The sequence below is a fragment of the Pongo pygmaeus genome, chromosome 19, assembly GCF_028885625.2.
Source record: "Pongo pygmaeus isolate AG05252 chromosome 19, NHGRI_mPonPyg2-v2.0_pri, whole genome shotgun sequence".
NCBI lineage: Eukaryota > Metazoa > Chordata > Mammalia > Primates > Hominidae > Pongo > Pongo pygmaeus.
Window position 1 is genome coordinate 12,863,218 of NC_072392.2, and position 23,037 is coordinate 12,886,254.

General features: G+C 42.0%; 1 protein-coding gene across 4 annotated transcripts in view; it reads left to right on the forward strand.

Moving 5' to 3' along the window:
* The window catches only part of ARHGAP44 (Rho GTPase activating protein 44), a 201,240-nt gene that overhangs the window by 98,502 nt on the left and 79,701 nt on the right, over nt 1-23,037 (forward strand). For all 4 annotated transcript variants that reach the window (XM_054456371.2, XM_054456372.2, XM_054456374.2 and 1 more), the window contains exons 2-4: nt 6,683-6,722; nt 8,168-8,272; nt 20,668-20,744. In XM_054456371.2, the coding sequence (XP_054312346.1) occupies nt 6,683-6,722; nt 8,168-8,272; nt 20,668-20,744 (222 nt within the window). The remainder of the gene's footprint in view (nt 1-6,682; nt 6,723-8,167; nt 8,273-20,667; nt 20,745-23,037) is intronic.

Here is a 23,037-nt window from a genome sequence, read left to right on the forward strand (position 1 = left end):
TCTGTTTCTCCTTTTCATTGTATCAGTTTTTTGCTTCATATATTTTACAGCTCTCTTTTTTGGTGGATATACATTTAGGATTGTTGTGTCTTAGGGGCTTGACCCTTTTATCATTATTTCATGCTCTTCTTTGTCTGTGGTAATTTTCTTTGTTCTGAAATTGTCTTTACGTGACATTAATGTAGATACTTCTGCCTTTTTGGATTAATTCTTCCATTATGTCTTTTCCAATTTTCTATTTTTAAGCTGCCTGTGTAATTTATTTGAAATGAGATTCTTGTAGACACCATATTTCTAAATCCATTCTTCTAGTTCTTGTCTTCTAATTGTTGTATTTAGGCTGGTTACATTTAATGTAATTATAGACATGTTAAACATAAATCTGCCATTTTTGTTTATTTTTTGTTTTTTGTTCTTTCTGTTTTTCATTTCTTGTATTCGTCTCTTCTTTCTTGTATTCATTTCTTGTTTTCTTGTATTCCTATGGATTAATTTATCATTTTTGAGAATTCCATTGATGTATTTCTTGTGTTCGTCTTGTTGCATTTTGTGCTCTAACAGAATGCCACAGTCCGAGTAATTTATAATAAACTGAAATTTTATTTTCTCAGAGTCCTGGAGGCTGGGAAGTCCAACAACAAGGGGCTAGCATCTGGTGAAGGCCTTCTTGAAACATTATAACATGGCAGAAGGGACACATAGTTGAGAGAGCAAGAGGGGGCCAACCTTGTCCTTTTATAAGAAACCCATGTCTGTGACAATGAACCCGCTCCCACAATAACAGCATTAATCCGAACACTTCCCATTAGATCCCACTTCTCAACACCACTGCACTGGGGATCCAGTTTCCAACACAGGAACTTCAGGAGACATATTCAGCTTTTAGCATTCTGCCTCTGACCCCCAAAATTCATGTCCTTCTCACATGAAAAATACATTTGCTCCATCCCAATAGCCCCAGAATCTTAACTGGTTCCAATACCACCTCAAAAGTCCAGAATCTCATCTAGATCAGATATTGGTGAGATTCAAGGCACAAGTCATCCTGAGGCAAACTTCTTCTAGCTGTGAGATTGTGAAATCGAAACAAGTAATCTACTTTAAAATGCAGTGGAGGGAAAGACATGGGATAGACATTCCTATCTCAAAAGAGAGAAATAGGCAAGAAGAAAGGGATAACTGGTTCCAACTAAGTCCAAAACCCAATAGGGAAAATGTTAAATCTTAAAGCTAGAGAATCATTTTTACTCCATGTGTACCTTTTGAGCCTACTGGGGTGGAGGTTTTGACCTCAAAGCCTTGGGCAGTCCTGTTTTCATGGTTTTGCTGGGCTCAGCCTGTGTGGCAGTTTTCCCAGGCTGGGGCTATGTGCTGGTAGCCCTACAGTTCTGGGGTTTGGGGGCAGCCCTGTCCCCATGGCTCCACTAGGCATTGCCTTAATGAGTACTCTCTACAGTGGCTTTGTCCCCACAGTTCTGCTGGGCATCACCCTAATAGAATCTGTCTGTAGTGGTTCCATTCTTGTGAAATGTCTCTTGTGACATGTCTGTGCCTGGATCCCTAGGCTGTCTGATACACCCTTTGAAATCTAGGTGGAGGTAGTATTGTACCCCTGTCTCCAAAAATGTATACCTCCACAGCTTATGAACTCTCTGCACCAGCAGAGTTAGCATTATATGGATGCCACCAAGCTTACCGCTTATGCCGTCTGGAGAGCAGCAGCCCAGACTACACTTGGGGTTACTTGAGTAACGGCTGGGGCAGCCAAAGAGCTCTGCACTGGAATGCAGGGAACAGAGTCCTTGGGCAGTGAACCCATGGAAGGCATCTTGGGCTAGTCTGATGAAACCATTCTCCCCTCCTAGAGTCTAAGCCTGTAATGGGAGGAGCAGCTTCAAAGATCTCTGAAATATCTAGGAGGTAATTCTCTCATTGCCTTGATGAATAGCACCTGGCTTCCTGCTATCCATGCTAAGCCCTTTCTCAAAGGGGACACTTGGCACATTTTTGTGTTTTACATGGCCAGGCTGTGAATTTTCCAAATGGTTACATTCTGCTTCTCTTTTAATCATAAATTCTACCTTTAAATACTGTCTCTCCTCTTGCATCTTACTGTATGCAGTTAAAGGAAGCCATGCAGATTCTTCAATATTTTGCTTAGAAATTTCTTCCACCGTATATCCTAGTTCATCACTCTTAATTTCTGTCTTCATTAAAACCCTTGGGGATGGACATAGTTCAGTCAAGTTCTGTATAACTTTATAAGAAGGATGGACTTGACTTCAGTTTCTAATAAGATATTTTTCATTCTCATATAAGATCTCATCAGAGTGGTCTTTACTGTCCATATTTTTACCCACATTGTGATCATTAATATCTAAGTAACCTCTAAGAAGTTTTACCCTTCATACAGCTCTTCTTTTCTGAGCCCTCGGCAGAATCACCCTTAACTCTTTGTTCACAGCAATGCAGCCTTTTTCTAGCCTGCTCTTCCAGACTGTTCTAGCCTCCACTATCCAGTTCCAAAGCCGCTTCCACAATTGTAGGTATTTGTTATAGCAATACCTCACTCTCTGGTACCAATTTTCTTTGTGCTGCCATAAATGAATACTATGGTCTCTAATTTATAATAGACAAAAATTTATTGGCCGCAGTTCTGAAGGCTGGGAAGTTTGGGATGGAGGAGCTAGTGTCTGGCAAGGTCCTTCTTGCTACATTGTAACGTGATGGAAGTCAGCACATGAGCAGGAGAGAGCAAGAGGGAGCTCACGTTGTCCTTTTATAAGAAACCCACCCTCATGATAATGAATACACTCCCACAATGACAGCATTAATTCATTGAGGGTTGTGTCCCCATGACCCATATACCTCCCCTTAGGCTCCACCTTTCAGCACCGCTGCATTGGAGATCAAGTTTTCAACATGGGAACTTTGAGGAACACATCCAAACCATAGGAGTATTGTTGAGATGGCTCTAGGTGTTACCTACTATATACATAACTTATCATAGTCTGCTGCTGTCATTATTTTACCAGTTTGAGTGATAGCTTCTCCCATCCTTGGTATTTCAAGTTTCCTTCTTTTATCATTTTTTGGGTTTTTTTTTTTTTTTTTCAGACGGAGTCTCACTCTTGTCACCTAGGCTGGAGTGCAGTGGCATGATGTCAGCTCACTGCAACCTCCGCCTCCCCAGGTTCAAGCGATTCTCCTGCCTCAGCCTCCTGAGTAGCTGGGATTGCAGGTGCGCACCACCACGCCTGGCTACTTTTTTGTATTTTTAGTAGAGATGGGGTTTCACCATGTTGGCCAGGCTGGTCTCGAACTTCTGACTGCAGGTGATCCACCCGCCTTGGCCTCCCAAAGTGCTGGGATTACAGGCGTGAGCCACTGTGCCCAGCCTTTGGGTTGTTTTTAGATAACTTTCTTTAGCAATAAGAAGCCTGCTGATGACAAATTTTGTTAACTTTTGTATATCTGAGATTGTCTTGATCTCCCCTTCATTTCTGAAGAATATTGTCATTAGCTAAAGGGGTCTAGGTTGACAGTTTCTTTCTTTCAACCCTGGAAAAATGATGTGCCACTTTCTTTTAGTCTCCATTTTTCTTGAGAAATCTGCTGTCATTCTAATTGCTTTTCCCCCATTGTTAAGGTATCATTTCTCTCACCTTGGTTTCAAGATTTGTCTTTAGTTCTTAGAAGTTTGACCATGATGTGTTTTGGTGAGGATTTCTTATTTTTTTTTTTATTTTTATTTTTTTATTTTTATTTTTCTTTTATTATTATTATTATTATTATTATACTTTAGGTTTTATGGTACATGTGCGCAATGTGCAGGTAAGTTACATATGTATACATGTGCCATGCTGGCCAAATGTCCAACAATGATAGACTGGATTAAGAAAATGTGGCACATATACACCATGGAATACTATGCAGCCATAAAAAATGATGAGTTCACGTCCTTTGTAGGGACATGGATGAAATTGGAAATCATCATTCTCAGTAAACTATCGCAAGAACAAAAAACCAAACACCGCATATTCTCACTCATAGGTGGGAATTGAACAATGAGAACACATGGACACAGGAAGGGGAACATCACACTCTGGGGACTGTTGTGGGGTGGGGGGAGGGGGGAGGGATAGCATTGGGAGATATACCTAATGCGAGATGACGAGTTGGTGAGGATTTCTTTATGTTTATCCTCTTTGGGGTTTGTTCAGCTTTTTAAATATGTAGGTTTGTGTCTTTTGCCACATTTGGGACATTTTTAGCCATTATTTCTTTGAGTATTTTTTAGCCTATCTGTTTTTAACTTTTTTATCGTGGCCAACTTAGTCTAATATAGCTACCATTTTTTCCCTTCTTCTTCTGGGACTCTGATGACATAAAATATTTGATCTTTTGTTATAGCCCCACAGGTCCCTGAGGGTTTTTTTGTTTGTTGATTTGTTTGGTCTATTTTTGCCCTCTTGTTCAGATTGGAAAATTTCTATTATGCTTCCTCCAGTTCACAGATTCTTTCATCTGCCCGCTCTGTTCTGCTGTTGAACCCATCAACTGGGTTTTTTTTTTTTCAATTAGATTGTTGTATTTTTCAGATCTAAAATTTTTGTTTCTTCTTTATATCTTCTATTTTCTTTCTGAGACTTCCTATTTCATTTATTTCAAACATGTTTATTACTATACATTGAAGCATTTTCATAATGAATACTTTAATTGGAATCTACTGTCTTTTTTTCTTTCAGTTTGAGTTTTTTTTCTGGTTCTTGGTGTGATGAGTAACTGAAATCTGGATATTATGGCTATTATATTACGCGACTCTGGATCTCATTTAAACTTTATCTTGTAGCCGGCTTTCTCTGATGCTGCTCTAGTGGGCGGAGCAGGAGTGCTGCTTTGTTTCTGATGAGTTGGGGTAGAAGTCCAGATTCCCCACTTGACTGGCCTTCATTGACCGTTCAAAGATGGAGGTGCTCCTTGTTAATACTGGGTGGGTGTGGGAGTTCTGGTTCTTTACTGAGCCTCCACTGGTACCTCAGTGGCTGGTGGGAGTGGGGTTGTGAGTGTCTTGTTGTTGCTCCCTACTTGGCTTTCACTAATACTGCAGAAGGGAGTGGCCTTGTTACTGCTGGGCATTGGCAAGAGTCCTGTCTGTCCACTAGGACTCCTTTAACACCACCCCAATGGGAAGGTGAAGAGATGCTTCGTTATCACCACATGGGCATGGGTGTCTAGGTGACCATGTGATTTCCACTGGTTCTGCAGCAGAGGAAGATGGACTTAGTCAGTTGCCTAGTAGTGGTAGACGCTTCCACTCCCTAGATGGATGTTCTCTTTATGTTTCTCAGTGTTCTCTGATGCTCCCGCACTGATGAGGGGTACGGGCTTGGGTGGTTGTTACAGCCTGGTAGGAGTAGAAGTCAGGGCTCCCTACTCAGCTTTTGCTGGCATGGGTGGAGTAGGACACAGTTCTTTTCTGTGGTGTTGGCTGCAGTGAGCAGTTTTCTAAAAAGTATCTGTCTTGTTAGGCTGCTCCTTTCTTGGTCCTTTGTCTACAGAGACCAGGATTTTGCTGGGGTTTGTTTTGTCTGAGCCTCTTGGTGTTTTAGGTGTTGCTCTTGCTAGTTTCTTAAGCTCCAAGTCTGAGAAATGTGAAGGACAACACTTTTACCATGTTATTCTGAAGGTTCCCAGCCAGTATGCCTTCCTTCTCCTTTTCGGGGTCTTATGTTTCTATACAATCCTAGGTTTTTAGTTGTGTGAGTGGGAAGAATTGCTAAAATACATTCACTCCTTCCTGGAAGCGGAAGTCCTACTGCTTATTTTTTAATAATATATCATTTGTTCTTTGATATTTTATACATGCATTATAGTCTGATCATTGCAATAGTCGAAATTCTTTAGACTTCTCATATGTTGTTTCTTCTTTCTCTGTATTCTTAAATCTTGATGAGTTGTTTTCATATGAACTTGCTGTGTTTGTGTGTGTGTGTGAGAGAGAGAGTGTGTGTGTGTGTGCATGTTGTCAGAGAAAGTGAGAGTGAGAAAGAGAGGGAGAGAGAGAGAGAGAGCATTAAATTAGAATGCTTTGTTCTTGAGAGAATTGGCACTCTCCTCTGACATGAGGCAGGCAGTGCTATTGGGTTAGCTGGGACTAGTTCCTCCAGCATCCAGGTTCTTTCTCTAAATGTAGAAGTTTCAGTTTCAAGCCCTCCACTTTCTTGTGGACCTAACACTTGGTTGCCAGACCTTGGTGGTGGCATTTGCATTAGTTGCCAGGATTCAATACTGTCTCTGTGTTTGTTGTTAATTGATCCTTTCTCAGATTTCTGCTACATTAGCTGACTTATTTGGGGGAAGCCAAGGGTTATGGGTGGGGAAACCTTAATTCTGATACTTAAAATATATATATGTGTGGGAACAAAGGCATACATTTGTTGTCATGAATCCAGGTTCCAATCTGTAGCAGATTCAGGGTATCTGCTTTGCTGTGTTTGCTGGTGTGTTGGTTTTTTAAGTTTCCTAGTAAATTCTAGTTTTATCTTTTCTCTTCTTAAATGTTTCTGCTACTAATGTCTCTGTTTTTCTGGTGTTGAAAAACCTTAATTGAAGAGATTGGGGAGTAATTATGAGGCTCTGTTAGTTTTCTTACTGATACATTTCTCAATGTTCTTTTTAGGGCTGAAAAGACGGAAGTTTTGAGTGAAGACCTTCTTCAGGTAAGGCAGCCATTGACACTGTCTCACAGATACCAGAGATATACGAGAGGCTGAGGCAGGAGAATTGCTTGAACCCAGGAGGTGTAGGTTGCATTTAGCCGGGATCGTGCCACTACACTCCAGCCTGGCGACAGAGCGAGACTCTGTCTCAAAAAAAAAAACAAAACAAGAAAACAAAAAAACAAAAAACAAACAACAAAAAACCAAACCAAAAAACTAAGCCATCCCCAATGTGGTTAAAACTGCTTCAGCTGCTCCTTACAAACTATTAGGAGAGAAGTTTTTTTGTCTTTTACGACAGTACTTTGCATGATGAATACTAATTTGGGTTAAGCTCTTTCACGAGGTTTAAAGTCATTTCACCACAGTTAGCCCGAGGGTCCTGGAGTCTGTGATCGCTGCCCCTCCAGTTCTCCAGCATTGAAAGCTGTCTGTCATTGTGGTTTTGATTTGCATTTCTCTGATGGCCGGTGATGATGAGCATTTTTTCATGTGTCTGTTGGCTGCATAAATGTCTTCTTTTGAGAAGTGTCTATTCATATCTCTCGCCCACTTTTTGATGGGGTTGTTTGATTTTTTCTTGTAAATTTGTTTAAGTTCTTTGTTAGAAAGGTAATCATTAAAAAGTCAGGAAACAACAGGTGCTGGAGACGATGTGGAGAAATAGGAATACTTTTACACTGTTGGTGGGACTGTAAACTAGTTCAACCATTGTGGAAGACAGTGTGATGATTCCTCAAGGATCTAGAACTAGAAATACCATTTGACCCAGCCATCCCATTACTGGGTGTATATACCCAAAGGATTATAAATCATGCTGCTATAAAGACACATGCACACGTATGTTTATTGCAGCACTATTCACAATAGCAAAGACTTGGAACCAACCCAAATATCCATGAATGTTAGATTGGATTAAGAAAATGTGGCACATGTACACCGTGGAATACTATACAGCCATAAAAAAGGATGAGTTCATGTCCTTTGTAGGGACATGGATGAAGCTGGAAACCATCATTCTGAGCAAACTATCGCAAGGACAGAAAATCAAACACCACATGTTCTCACTCATAAGTGGGAATTGAACAATGAGAACACTTGGACACAGGAAGGGGAACATCACACACCGGGGCCTGTCGTGAGGTGGGGGAGGGGGGAGGGATAGCATTAGGAGATATACCTAATGTAAATGACGAGTTAATGGGTGCAGCACACCAACATGGCACATGTATACATATGTAAAACCTGCACGTTGTGCACATGTACCCTAGAACTTAAAGTATAATTTAAAAAAAAACAAAAAAGCAACAACAACAAAAACCAAGGCTGTCTCTCCAGGAGTCCTTATCTCCATGGAAACATGAGTTGTGATTGTCCCCACCCACAATCCCTCCTCCCCTGACCTTGCCTTCTCTCAGTGGCACCACCCGCTCTTCTCTCTGCAGGTGGAGAAGCGTCTGGAGCTGGTGAAACAGGTGTCCCACAGCACGCACAAGAAGCTCACCGCATGTCTGCAGGGCCAGCAAGGGGCAGAGGCTGACAAGCGCTCCGTAAGTGCCCTCCCAGCCCTGGGGAGCTGAAATCTTGCCTACTGAGGACAAGGGTCCTACTCCTGTGACAGTCCTGGATGTAGCTGTTTATGTAGCTGCTTACATGCCTGAGAATTGACTCAGCAAATCTAGCTGCCTATTTTCTGTTTTCTGTGGAGTAATGACCCTCCCTGCTGTTCTTGCTCTTAGCCCAGCCTGAAGCATCCCCTGCCCTCCCCAGGCAAGTTGGGGTCCTCTCCCTGTCCTCCTCAGATTGGAGCAACTGGGAAGACGATAGGGGCATGCTCGAGATCCCACCTCTAGGGAAGCTTTATCCTTGATGGATATCTGACCCCTGATTCAGCTCATTCATAGATTGCATTTGCCTCAATAGTATCTTAACATCTCATGGAAAAAAAGTGTATTGTCGTTTTAGAGGTTACAAATGACCTATAAAAGCCCTTGAAAATTGTTTTTGCTATAATGAGACACAATAAAAAGGCTTGCTAAATAAAGCTTCTCTAATGCCTTTGTCTATAACCTGCATTAGAAATAACAGGCATTGTATAATGCGATTCCATTGCAACAGTTCTTGGCATGAACAGCCTCTGCAGGTTTACCTTCCTCTTGACCCCATCCCTCTCAGCCCCACCAAAGATTAAAAGATATTCTTAGACATTCACTTGGCTTTATTACAAGGGATATACAATCTAGGTTTTTCTCGTCCTTCCTTGAGTTTATAATCTACATGATTGGTATCATTTAGACTTTTTTTTTTTTGACTTGCAGTTATTGCCGACTTCTTGCATCCCCTTGGTCCCCTGATGGCCCTCGGCTTATGTTAGCCTCATTTCTGTTGGACTGTCATGTAATGTGCCACAATACTTCTTCCCAGCTCCTGCTGCAGTGCAAAAACCCGCTCTGCTTGCCCTACGAGTCATTTCTTTTTTTTTTTCTTTTTTCCAAGCCCTGGTTTCTTCTTTCTTAATATTCCCAGCAGGAATCATTTGTGTGTGTATAAATAAAACTTTCACAGCTCTGAAAAATATCTATAGAAATAATTCTGCATGTATCAGGAATTCAGCAAGGGGAACTGTCTAAAGGGAGAGTTTGCAAAACGACTTTGGGCATGAAACCCTTTTATCAAACCCACATCTAATAGGGGACTCCAGGAACGGTTCCGGATGGGGGTGCTGGAGCCAAGCCTGCCTTTGATCTATGTCTTTTTTGTTTTTGTTTTTGTTTTTTTTTTTTTTTGCTCTAAGAAGCACTATTTTTAAAATAACTGGTCCAAAGTACAGTATGTTTTGGTATCGGGAGTATCATCTGAATGTTACCACCAGAGGCTTGAATTCGGCCTTTGGTATTGGTAGGCGGATTAGTACTAACATTATTTTTCTGGGATCAGATGAATTTACCTGGATTGGTGGAGTTTTCATTGGATTGAGAGTCTTACGTATTATATCAGTAAGGAGACATTTGGATCCCTGAGTGATCTGAAGTATAGGGCATTGATAGAAGATTTGAGGTATGGCAAAGCCAGCACATCAGGAGATGATTGCCAAGGAGAGATAGTTATTCACCCTTCCTAAGAGAAGGGGACAGGCCACATCACCCAGAGGGCCACAGGGGAAGCTCTAGGGTTGGTCAGGAGGTAATACAGGAGGGGACTGTGGGCCAGAGCCTTTGTTGTGGTGTCTGCAGTAGATATAGGATTGGTTAGTTTGAATTATTAAGGACGATTTCTAGTTGTCTGGGACCTGACCTCCCAGTCGGGTGATTAGGGCAGATGAACAGTGGCCTGGGGTGTGAGAGCCCCTTGGAGAAGGTTGTTGAAGTGTGAGCTCTAGATTGGCTTGCATTTAAAAAGCATGCTGTGGGTGAGTTGTTTACTATTTCTAGGAATTGCCTAGCCTGGGAGGGGCAGTCCCTCCAGGGTCAGCAAGGGCCCAAGATGTTGTCAAAGCATCTGAATACAGAAAATAAAACACATGGTTAATAACTACGCTGCTTCCTAGAGACTTGAGAAAAAGGCACTTAATTGCCTCACTTAACAAGATTCTGATGTAGCCAGTTCCAAGGTTTATTCAGCAGCTTTGGGTCAGCAGCTATGTGATGCCTGGGCCTCCACTTACAACTGTAATGTGGCTACCTCAGCTCCACACATCACATCTTCACATAACCACATCACAGGCAGGAAGTGGGAGGGTGATAAGACTGTGAATTAATTTCATTTATGTTTCTCTAGCTGCAAGGGAGGCTGAGAAGGTGAATGTGTGTCCAAGACAAATGGGTTTGCTATGACTGGCCATGATTCACCAGCGAAGACATACACTATCTGGCTTCTCTTACTAGAGAAGACACACAGTGGTTGTTACCAGGCTCTGAAGGCTGCAGTCACGTGAATGCAGTGATAAATGTGTAAACTGGGATAAGTCTGCAGTAGAAGTAGGTGCCCAAGCATGTATAGGTCAGTGATTTCACTGCATGGATTTATTTATTTATTTATTTATTTTGAGACAGAGTTTCACTCTGTGACCAGGCTGGAGTGCAGTGGCGCAATCTTGGCTCACTGCAACCTCCACCTCCCAGGTTCAAGTGATTCTCCTGCGTCAGCCTACTGAGTAGCTGGGACTACAGGTGCGTGCCACCATGCCCAGCTAATTTTTGTATTTTTAGTAGAGACAGGGTTTCACCATGTTGGCCAGGATGGTCTTGATCTCTTGACCTCGTGATCTGCCTGCCTAGGCCTCCTAAAGTGCTGGGATTACAGGTGTGAGCCACTGCACCTGGCCTCACTGCATGGATTTTAAGTGCTTGATTTTGTCAATGGTTTCTTACGCTGATCCATCTTTCCTTGTCATCATATGACTGAATAAATGGTCTGAAAGTCAAAGCGCCATTTAAAATATGAAACAGTCAAAGAACTGTGGGAAAAAAATTTCCAAACTCAATTTTTTTCAGTTTTTCTCTAAACACATTAAGACATGTAATAGGAAACGTGACACTTATAAATCACCTCAAATACTGAAATGTATATCCAGTTCTTTGTGATGATTAAGTAGGGAGATATGTCAAGATCGGAGCAATGGGTGAAAAGGAAAAGAAATAAAATGAAAAGGATCAGGTAGAGGGAAGGTGGAGTGGGAGGGAGGGAGTGAATGAACACACGCTGTCTCGGGAATTGAATGTTAAGAGAGGGTCCAGAGATGGACAATCACAGTGGGGGTGTGGGTCATAGAGTCTCAGGATCAGGAGAGACTTCATGGGGATCCATGCAGTATTCTGCTTTTTATTTGAGCACATGTAAGTTGCTACTTGAGTACATGTAAGTTGCTACTTGAGCACATGTAAGTTGCTACTTGAGCACATGTAAGTTGCTACTTGAGCACATGTAAGTTGCTACTTGAGTACATGTAAGTTGCTTTTTGTTATTTCTCTTTTAACAAGCTCAGTAGCTCTTTAGTCATGTGTTCCAACTCCTGAACTTTTGTCATACCACTTTTAAAAGTTTTGCCCTGAAAGCTGTGGCTGCCAGCCAGATGTGGGTAGGCATAAAAATGGGATTTTGTTGCCATTATCTCAGTGATCAGAGAGAACATTATTGTCTTGTCAGTACTGAGTAAAACTGGATTCCTTATGTGGAGTGAAGAATAGAAAGCATATGAATTACCTTTCCATGTCGCCATCTTTTTTTATTTTTATTTTTGTTTTTTATGAGACAGAGCCTTGCTCTGTCGCCCAGGCTGGAGTGCAGTGGCACCATCTCGGCTCACTGCAACCTCCGCCTCCCGGGTTCAAGCAATTCTCCTGCCTCAGCCTCCTGAGTAGCTGGGATTACAGATGCCCGCCTCCACGCCCAGATAATTTTGGTATTTTTAGTAGAGACGGGGTTTCACCATGTTGGCCAGGCTGGTCTTGAACTCCTGACCTCATGATCTGCCCGCTTCAGCCTCCCAAAGTGTTGGGATTATAGGCATGAGCCACCACACCTGGCCTCCATGTTGCCATCTTTAGTCCTGGATAATAATTGGTTAGTTCCTAGGTTTTCAAGACTCTTAATATAATGAAGATGTTTAGTTTTTTGAAGTCCTTGCATTTCTCATTAGGAAGTCATGCCCAACAAATAAAGTGCTACCGTGTGAAAGTGTTTCTCCACCTTATTCAGCAAATATTTAGAAAGCACCAAGTCTGCCATGCAAGGCGGTGTGTATGCCAAGTGCTGAGCCAGCTGAGCAGGATTTCTGTGCTGCAGAAGCTCACCACCCAGGGGGAGGCAGGCATCACATTCACAGTGCATTCGCTGCTCAGACCGTGTCTTAGTGCCAAGAAGAGGTGCTTGCTAGAAATTAAATAGTGGGAGGCTTCCATGAGGAAGTAGCTGTTAAGGACAGGTGAAAGGTAGCAGCACCAAAAGGGGTAGACACACTTCTCAGATAGGGGGACAAGATGTGCCGGGTTCCAAGAGACAGGAGAAAGTTTGGCTTTTTTTTTTTTTTGAGATGGAGTTTCGCTCTTGTTGCCCAGGCTGGAGTGCAATGGTGCAATCTCGACTCACTGCAGCCTCTGCCTCCCGGGTTCAAGCAATTCTCCTGCCTCAGCCTCCCAGGTAGCTGAGATTACAGGCACCTGCCACCATGCCCAGCTAATTTTTGTGTTTTTAGTAGAGACCAGGTTTCACCATGTTGGCCAGGCTGGTATCGAACTCCTGACCTCAGGTGATCTACTCGCCTCACCCTCCCAAAGTGCTGGGATTACAGGTGTGAGCCACCACACCCGGCCAAGTTTGGCACTTTTGAGAAACATAAAGGTGGCCAGAGTGAGCAGACTGTGGAGAATGGGGAAGATGTGGCATGGGACGGGACTGCAGAGGATGGGATCACGCCTTATAGGGCATGGTGAGGGTTTGGACTTTATCCCTACGAGCAGAGGAAAGCCAACATTTTAACAGAGAGACATGATCAGATTTGTTGAAAATTGTATGAATAAAGGACTCATGGGTGGGGCCGTGGGAGAAGTGAGAGGCCAGTTACACAGAGACGGGAACAATTTCAGTGAGATGCAGCGAGGACCTGAAGATGGAGAAAAATCAGCGTCCATGGTAGATCCTGGAGGGAGAGTATCAGGGCTTGGTAACTGAGTGGATGTGGGCGTATGAAGAAGAGAAAGGGGTCTCATGGTCTCTACCCCAAGTGACTGTTGAATCCATGGGAGCTGCTGTGATCACCTGGGTAGAAAATGCAGGGTGAGAAGACAAATGGCTTTTGAATCAGGAACCCTAGGAATTGCATCATTTCCTGCTCTACCAGGAGGAGGACCCAGCAAAGAGGCAGAACAGTAGAGAATGGTACTGTAAATCCACGCACTTGCTCGTCTAAATCCCAGACACCATTCTTTATTCTTTCCTTTCCATACCCACCACGTCCAGGCTGTCAGTAAGCCCTGCTGACTCTTCCTCCAAAGAATTTCCATTTGGCTTCAACATTTACCACCCTAGTCTAAGCAGCTCTTTCTAAACACAGTGGCTCCTATCACGTCTTCCACCCCAAACCCTTCCCTCCTCCTTCCTCTTCCCTTCTCTGCAAGCGCGGGAGCCAGCGTTTAAATTGGAAATCCAGTAACGTCACTCTCCTGCCTAATCCTGCTCCGGGATTCCCTTTGTAGAATAAAATCTGAACTCCTTATCTTGGCCCTTGGACACTATGATGTGTCTTCTACCTGCATCTCTGAGCTTGGCTCTGGGCTTCCTTCCCGTCTGTCATCATTCTTCAGCTGTGCTCACCTGGTACTGAGCATGCCCAGCTCACACTCCTCTTGGGCCATTGTGCTTGCTCTATCCTCCGTAGGGAATGCTCTTACCCAGCATTTCAAGCCAGCAACCTGTTCGGTTCTCAGCTCAGATGTCACCTTTTCAGGAGGCTTTCTTGACCACCTAATGTGTCGGCTTCCTCCCTCACCCTAATCCCATCTCCCTATTTTATTTTCTTCATAGCACATATTAGTATCTGAAATCACTGTGATCATTCATTTCCATCATTGTGATGGGAGCAGGGATCTTGTGTCCCCATCAGCTCCGTTCTCCATGCCTAAAAAAGAGCCTGCCCCAGCAGGGCAATAGTACAAGTAGATGTGTGTCATGAATGGATGGTCTGTGAATATTTTAGGCACAGAACTTGCCTACCACACTAGCATGCCCTTCCTTTTCTGTAACAGGCAATTCTGAGGTTAAGCTCTCGAATCTGACGACCCAAGGCTGAAGCCCAGTTCTATCACTTCCTAATTTAACCTGAGCTTGGGCAAGTTAATTACCTCATAAGCCTTAGCTTCTTCATTTGGAAAATGGTAAGAATCATCATAATTCCCTACCCAGCAGGGTTGTTTGAGAGGTCAGTGAGGTAAAGCATGTACATGCCTTGTACAATGTTAACTTAAGTAAATATTAAAGAAGTGTAACCTGGTGCTGTTAGCAGTGGCCCACTGTTAGGCTGGAGTGGCTGTTGAGAACCACTGAGACCCAAGCATCAAACCTGGGCTGTGTGTCTGTTTGGGGCTGAGCTACAGAAGAGCTGATTGCCTGGGCCTGGAATTAGAGGACAGTAGACAACAATTTTCCAAGATAGGGAATATATGAGAGAGAGAGAGAGAGAGAGAGAGAGTGAGTGAGTGTGTGTGTGTGTGTGTGTGTGTGTGTGTGTGTGTGTGTGTGTGTGTGTGTTTGGCGGAATGGGGTGGATATTAGAATCAGGCTTATTGTCTGGGTCATCCTACAAACTGTGTTGCTTATGCCCAAGATAATTTTAGAGAGAATAGTCATCTCAGAAATGTCAGATTGACTGTATCGAAACCCTGGGACAGTCTGTCTTTAATTCTTAAGGTTCTAGCTGCACTCTAGAACTAGGGAAAAACATTATTTCAATAGCTTCTCTTTGGCTCTGAAAATCACTGGCCAGCATGAAGTTTGCTAAGATCTTTTTATCTGGGCACTAATATTGACCAGGGATCGAGATTGGCTTTGTCAGTGTGGATCCTTGGTACTGGAGGGAAAAAGATTTCGGGAGCTTTTCTAGATCTTTGAGCAATTTAATTCTTCTAAGACTGGATATCCTTTTTAAAAATTTTTAATTCATTTATTTCAATAGGTTTTTGGGGAACAGATGGTGTTGGTTATGTGAGTAAGTTCTTTAGTGCTGATTTCTGATATTTTGGTGCACCCATCACCTGAGTAGTGTACACTGTACCCAATGTGTAATCTTTTATCCCTCACCCTCCTCCCACCCTTTCCCCTGAGTCCACAGAGTCCATTGTATCATTCTTATGCCTCTGTATAAGACTGGAGGGGGCGACCAAAGTGTGAGGGAGAGAGCAAACAGTATCTCAGTTAGAGGCAATCTTAGGTTATATGAGATTGCTACATACAATGCCTGGCATCTCTTGAGCTGATAATGTCCCTTCACCTTAGAGAATCTTTTTAGAAAGAGAAATCATTTGTAGTCTGTTGTGCGTTACTGTCCATTAACTTCTTCTAATGTACTTTCTTTGATTATGGGGTTGCTAACGCATTTCTTCCTTTCTCTTGTCATTTGGTGGCTTCCTTGTAATTTCTTGATTCTTTTTTTTTTCTTTTTAATTTGAGACAGTCTCGTTCTGTCACCCAGGCTGGAGTGCAGTGGTGCCATCTTGGCTCACTGCAACCTCCGCCTCCCGGGTTCAAGCGATTCTCCTGCCTCAGCCTCCCGAGTAGCTGGGATTACAGGTGCGTGCCACCATGCCCGGCTCATTTTTTGTATTTTTAGTAGAGATGGGGCTTCACCATGTTAGCCAGGATGGTCTCAATCTCTTGACCTCATGATCTGCCCACCTTGGCCTCCCAAAGTGCTGGGATTACAGGCATGAGCCATGGTGCCCGGCCAATTTCTTGATTCTTAAAGCATCTACACAAATAAAAACTCATGTTGATTTTCACTAACTTACCCCCACCTTGGAATCCAAGCTCTCAAATTCACCTTAACATCTCTCCTCCTAGAGTGACAGTTACACCATTGGTAGGGTACTTGAGTAAATACATTTTGTCATCTTCATTCAATGATCTGTGTAACCATTAAAATAAAAGAACAAGACAGTTCCATAGGTAGTGATAGGAAATGATATGAAAGGTATCTATCTCTATGTGAAAAGGAAAGCAAGGCACAGAGTGGTGTGTATATTTAGTATGCTAACGTGGGGAGAAATACTAAAAGTAGATGCACACACATGTATGTATAATTGAATCTGCTTAGAATATTTATGAAAGGATACACAAAATCTGGTCACTATCATGGTCTCTGGTGAGGGGAATGAAGTGGTTGAGGGATGAGTGAGTGTGGGAGGGGCTTTTTACTTTAAATCCTCTAGCATCTTTTAGTTTTATTTATTTATTTATTTTTGAGACGGAGTCTCACTCTGTCACCCAGGCTGAAGTGCAGTGGCGTGATCTCAGCTCACTGCAACCTCTGCCTCCCAGGTTCTAGCAATTCTCCTGCCTCAGCCTCCCAAGTAGCTGGGACTACAGGGGCGTGCCACCACGCTTGGCTAATTTTTTTTTTTTTTTTTTTTTTGTATTTTTAGAAGAGATGGGGTTTCACCATATTGGCCAGGCTGGTCTCAAACTCCTGACCTCATGATCCGCCCACCTCGGTCTCCCAAAGTGCTGGGATTACAGGCAAATTAATTCTTTTACTATAATAGATATGATAGAGAATGAGAAAGGGCAAGAGGGAAAGGTTATGCTCCTTGTTAAAATTAAAAAGCATATCCCTTAAGAATTCACTTAATTCTGTCCTCTCTGCTACCTAAGAGGATCTCAAAATCATTAGTGCAAGTGTTAAATGACTCAAAATGATGAGAAAATGTAGCTTCCTTGGCTGAGGAGCAGGGTGCCTCCAGCCCTATGGCTTCAAACAGTGTTTTCCAGTCTGCACTTTGCAGAACAGTTGCTTGGCTGTCCCCTCTCCATCCTCCCTCCAAAAGTCCGATCAACCTCACGTTCCTCCAGTGACCAGTCTTGTCCTGTTGATCTTGACCTTCATTCATTTGGTCCCCCTTGGGCACAGTTTTCTGCTCCACTCACGGACAGGATAATCTGACTAGTCTTTTTCCATATTTGGAAAAACTCTGCTTGCCTTCTGGTAGATGTATTTCTTCAAAGGATGTCAACTCTTGGACTATCAGAAGTCCCCTTTACTATAGGCAAATCGTCTCTTCTTTGTCCAATTTCAAAAATATTCAGAAACGCTGAAGTCTTGCCCTGATGGCAGGTCATGGGACTGTGAATGTTTATCATGAACCAAAATGGTCTTTTTATGTGAGCTCATGAATACTATGATTGTACCATCTGACATTCAAGATGAAGCATCTTCACTGACTTGTCACTGGGATATTGTAGACACTTGCAAATTAAACCAGGTTTCTCAACCATGGCACTATTGCCATTTTGAGCCTAGTAATTCTTTGTTGGAGGAGACTGTTCTGTGCATTGTAGGATGTTTAGCAACATCCCTGGCCTCTACCCATCGGATGTCAATAGCATCTTCCATGCTGTGCCAATCAGAAATGTCTCCAGATGTTGCCAAATGACCCCAGGAGGACAAAAATCACCCCTGGTTGAGAACCAATACCTTAAGCTATGCCCTCTCTGTGAGGCTACAACTGGAATATTATGCCTGCTTCTCTGAAAAACAGACTCTGTTTGTCTACACTTATATAACACTTCTGTGACCACATGTGTGGGGGGATTTTCTCCACACACCAAGCAGTTCTCCAACTCTCTGAACACACCAGCTGTGTGTCTTGCAATTTATTCTGACACTGTGTGCCTGGAGTTAGTGTCAGATCCCACAGGTTAAGGGCTCAGTCCTACAAGACTGCCCCTACTTAAGATGTCAATTGCAAATCCAGCCTTCTGGTATTTCTCATCAACCAGCTATAAATTAGGGGTCCCACAACCCCCCTCCTCAGGTTTGATAATTTGCTAAAATGGCTCGAAGAACTCAGGGAAACACTTTAGTTGTATTTATCAGTTAAGATATTATAAAGGAAACAAATGAACAGCCAGATGAAAAGAGTAAACTTAGGGCAAGGTATGATGATGTTTATTATTTATCTTCACCTTTAGAAGTAAGTTCTGTGGCTGAGTGTGGTGGCTCACACCTGCAATCCCAGCACTTTGGGAGGCCAAAGCAGGAGGATTGCTTGAGCTGAGGAGTTCAAGACCAGCTTGGGAAACAGTGAGACACCATCTCTACAAAAAATTTAGAAATAAAATTAGCCAGGCATGGGGGTGCATGCCTGTAGTTGTAGCTGCTTGGGAAGCTGAGGCAGGAGGATTGCTTGGGCCCAGGAGTTCGAGGCTTCAGTGAGCTGTGATTGCAACACTGTACTCTAGCCTGGGAGATAGGGCAAGACCTTGTATCAAAAAACAAAACAAAACAAAAAAACAGTAAAAAAAGGAAAGAAGGAAGAAGAAAAGAGAAAGAAAAAAGAAAAGAAAAATGTTCTATGAGAGCAGTGTCTCGTTTTGTTTATCACTGGTTTGGTGCCTGCCCTCCATGAATATTGGATTAGCAAATGAATTATAAGTGGAAACTCTCTATGTGTTAACACCAGGAGGCTCTGGGCTGGGTGCAGTTCAGTCACTTTCTATTTGAAGAACTACCTTTGTAGCCACATAGACTGGAAGACCTGAGAAGGTGCTAGTGGTTCTTACCTTGTTTTTGTTCTGTCTGTGTGTACTGGCTGGTCTTAGTTCAAAAAGGAGAGAGCTCTTTGATACTTAGCATGGGGAACAGGTCATGCTAAACTATCACAGCTTGTCTCTCCCTCCCTGTAACATAAAATGTAGCATTTAAAAGTGTACAGTGGTTTTAACAGTTAGTCTATTTACCACCACTATCTAGTTCCAGAACGTTTCCATCATCCCCAAAGGAAACCCCACACCCATTAAGCAGTCCTTCCCCATTCTGCTCTCCCCTGCAGCCCTGTGACAAGCACTAATCTACTTTCTGTCTCTGTGAATTTGCTTATTCTGGATGTTTCATTAAATAGAGTTATATAATATGTGTCCTTTTGTGTCTAGGTTATTTCACTTAGCATGATGTCTTCAAGATTCATCTGTGTTATACCATGCGGCATTCCCTTTTTCATGGCTGCATAATGTTCCATTTTATGGATATACCACATTTTGTTTATCCATTTATTCATTGGTGGACATTTGAGTTGTTCTCACCTTTTGGCTGTTGTGAATAGTGTTGCTCTTCATATTTGTGTACCTCTTTTTTGAACATCTGTTTTCAGTTACTTTGGATATATACCCAGGAGTGGAATTGCTGTGCCATGTGATAATTCTGCTTAACTTATTGAGATACTAAGTACACTTTCACAGTGCTGCACCAGTTTAAACATCCACTAGTAATGCATGAAGGTTTATGCTCACCAATCCTTATTTTTTTTTGTTTTGTTAAGTATTAATATTATTATAGCCATCTTAGTGAGTGTAAAGTGAGCCCTTGATTGGGGTTTTCCTAATGACTAATGAGGTTAAATATCTTTTCATGTGCTCTTTGGCCATCTATCTTTTTTGGAGTGTGTCTTTATTTTGGTGCTTACTCTTTCTGGGTTGTAGTTGCATGTGAACACTTTTCTCTCTCTTTTTTGACCATAGCTGCCTCATTTCTTTCTTTCTTTTTTTTTTTTTTTTTGGAGACGGAGTTTCACTCTTGTGGCCCAGGCTGGAGTGCAATGGCACAATCTCGGCTGACTACAACCTCTGCCTGCCGGGTTCAAGCCACTCTGCTGCCTCAGCCTCCCGAGTAGCTGGAATTACAGGCATGCACCACCACACCCAGTTAATTTTTATGTTATTAGTAGAGATGGGGTTTCACCATGTTGGCCAGGCTGGTCTCGAACTCCTGACCTCAGGTGATCCACCCACCTCAGCCTCTGCCTCATGTAAAGTGCTGGGATTACAGATGTGAGCCACCACACCCAGCCACTGCCTCATTTTTAAAATAAGGCTAATACACTCCTTAAGAGACATATTATTTTTGGAAATTAAGGCATTGCTCAAATCTTTGTTAACATCATTTTAAATTTTTCTCATTTTTCCTTCTCGCCATCCTACCTCATTTTAAAATGCAGCATGTAAACCTTAGGCTTATTTCCCAAAGTGGCAAATATAATTCAGTTCTCGTTTTCTGAATTTTGACATCTCTAAGTCTAACCCATCATGGTGCACTATGAATTTCTAGGTTTAAACCTATTTTAAAGTCAGCTTGTTTCATAGCTAATATAATACCTCGGCGAGTATTTGACTTTTTGCTGTTTTAGATGCAACAGATGAATATGGAAAGTAGCTTTCATTACAGCATTTGCTTTCTTTTCAGAAAAAGTTGCCTTTGACAACACTGGCTCAGTGTCTGATGGAGGGGTCAGCTATCCTGGGAGATGACACACTTCTTGGGTAAGGTGACACCTTGCGTGGGTTGGTGCCAAATCTAGGTAAGTCCCCATCCATGAAAAGGGGACTAGACCCTCTCAGGGAAGCACCTGAATTCTCACTGGGGACTTCAGTGGAAAAAAGGAAAATGTTACCAGTAGGAAATCAGAACTCTTGGCTCTAAAGTCATATTGTCCGTGCGGTGAGGCAAGGCCCAAGTGGAGAGATTAACATGAAATTGATGAAGGACAATTGAAATCCCTAGGGCCCTAGCAGAAGCAAATATGAAACCTGTCAACTCAAATGTCAGAACTTACGAGATTCTCAGAAAAGCAGCCCTTGCCGATGTTGAGCTCACAACAAAACAAACTGAAAATAGAATCGTCATGAGAGAGCATCAGCAGACGCAATCAATAGGAGAGTCAGTACCCTGAAAATGAAAAATAATAGAACTATATGGAAGAAAATATAAAATAATTATTTAAATGGAAATTTTAAAATTAAAAAACAGAATCCTTGACAAGATAATCAACCAATATTAAACAAGAATAGGTGGGATTGAAGGCAAACCAAAGAGAACTTTCCAAAATTATGCTGAAAATTTTCAATGATCTTTAGTCGAAAGAAACTGAAGATTATACACAAATAAATAATTGCTGAACTTGAAAACAGATGTAGAGCCGCCACCCAGAATGAAGAGAATGAAGTGCAGAGATAAGGACGTAGGCGTTCTTAAACTGAGAAACATGGGTGATAGAATGCAAAAGCTTAACATTCCATCTAGTGGGAATTCCTGAGGAAGAAAATAGGGAGAAGGGGGAAGTTTGTGGTTGAATTTTTCTTTTCCAGATTTAAAGAAAAACATGTCTTTAGATTTAAGGAGCACAAAATGATTTGATTGAGATCAACAAGAAAAAAATGCATCCCTGGACATATTGTAGTAAGACCACAGATTATCAACAAAAAATAGAAAAATGTAAAATTGACCAGAGGAAAAAAAGATCATTACTATAAAACAGCAATTAAACTGATAACAAACTATGTATTCGTCAGCCACAGTGAATGCCAGAAGATAATGGAGTAAGGTCTTTAAGTATTGAGCGAAAATATAAGAAACCTAGTGTTCTATGATAAAATAGGGAAGAGTAAGGATATTTTCAGGCAGATTTGAAGAAGATGCTACCTGCATATTCTCACTGAAAGGGCTAGTTAAGGCTATATGAAATAGATTACATCTCTTTCACAGAAATAGAAGAAAGATGAGAAGTACAAGTACCAAGGTAGGAAAAAAATTGTGTTGTAGCGGAGGAAACTTTTTTTTTTTTTTTCTCTCTCTAACCATCTTAGGTTCTTTGGTTGGGCCCTGAAAGTTAGATTGACAAAAGGTAGATTAACAGAAGAAAAGCAAATAAATTTTGTTAAAATGTGTAGTACATACACATGGAAAAACTCAGGGATGAGTAGATTAAAGGATAGAACATGGGCTTATGTAGCCTTTTTTTTTTTAAGACAGATTCTTGCTCTGTCACCCAGGCTGGAGTGCAATGACGCAATCTCAGCTCACTGCAACCTCTGCATCCCAGGTGCGAGGGATTCTGCCTCGGCCTCCCGAGTAGCTGGGATTATAGGCGGGTGCCACCACGCCTGGCTAATTTTTGTATTTTTAGTAGAGATGGGGTTTCACCATGCTGGCCAGGCTGGTCATGAACTCCTGACCTCAAGTGATCCACCCGCCTTGGCCTCCCAAAGTACTGGGATTACAGGAGGGCTTATGTAGCATTTTAACAAAGAATGATGTTTTTTAGAGAAGTGACAAGACAAAAGAGAAGGACTTTTAAGTTTCTGTGGTGGCAGAATCAGTATTTCAAGCTCCTGTATTGTTTGAAAGGAGGATAAAGGTATTACATTTAAATATAATGTCCAAAAAATAAAAAATAAATAAATTTAGTGTCAAATATGCATGTTAGAAAAGTAAGACTAACCACAAAAAGAACAGAAATAGGATATATATCTTTCAAACTAACAAAGGATGAAAAGAAAAATAAAAAAAATTCATGGAAGGGACTACAAGAGAAAAAAGTAACCAAAAAAAAAAAAAAAAACACATAGTAATTGGAAAACAGAAAATGAGGGTGGCAGCAATCATTGCATATATCTCTGCAATCATAAGAGATGTAAATGGAATAAACTCAACTGTTCAAAGACAATTTCAGGTTGACAGAGATGAAATCCTGTTGTATGGTATTTCCAAGAGTCATGCCTATAATATAATGACACAGCAACGTTGGAAGTAAAGATGACAGATTGAACATGCATC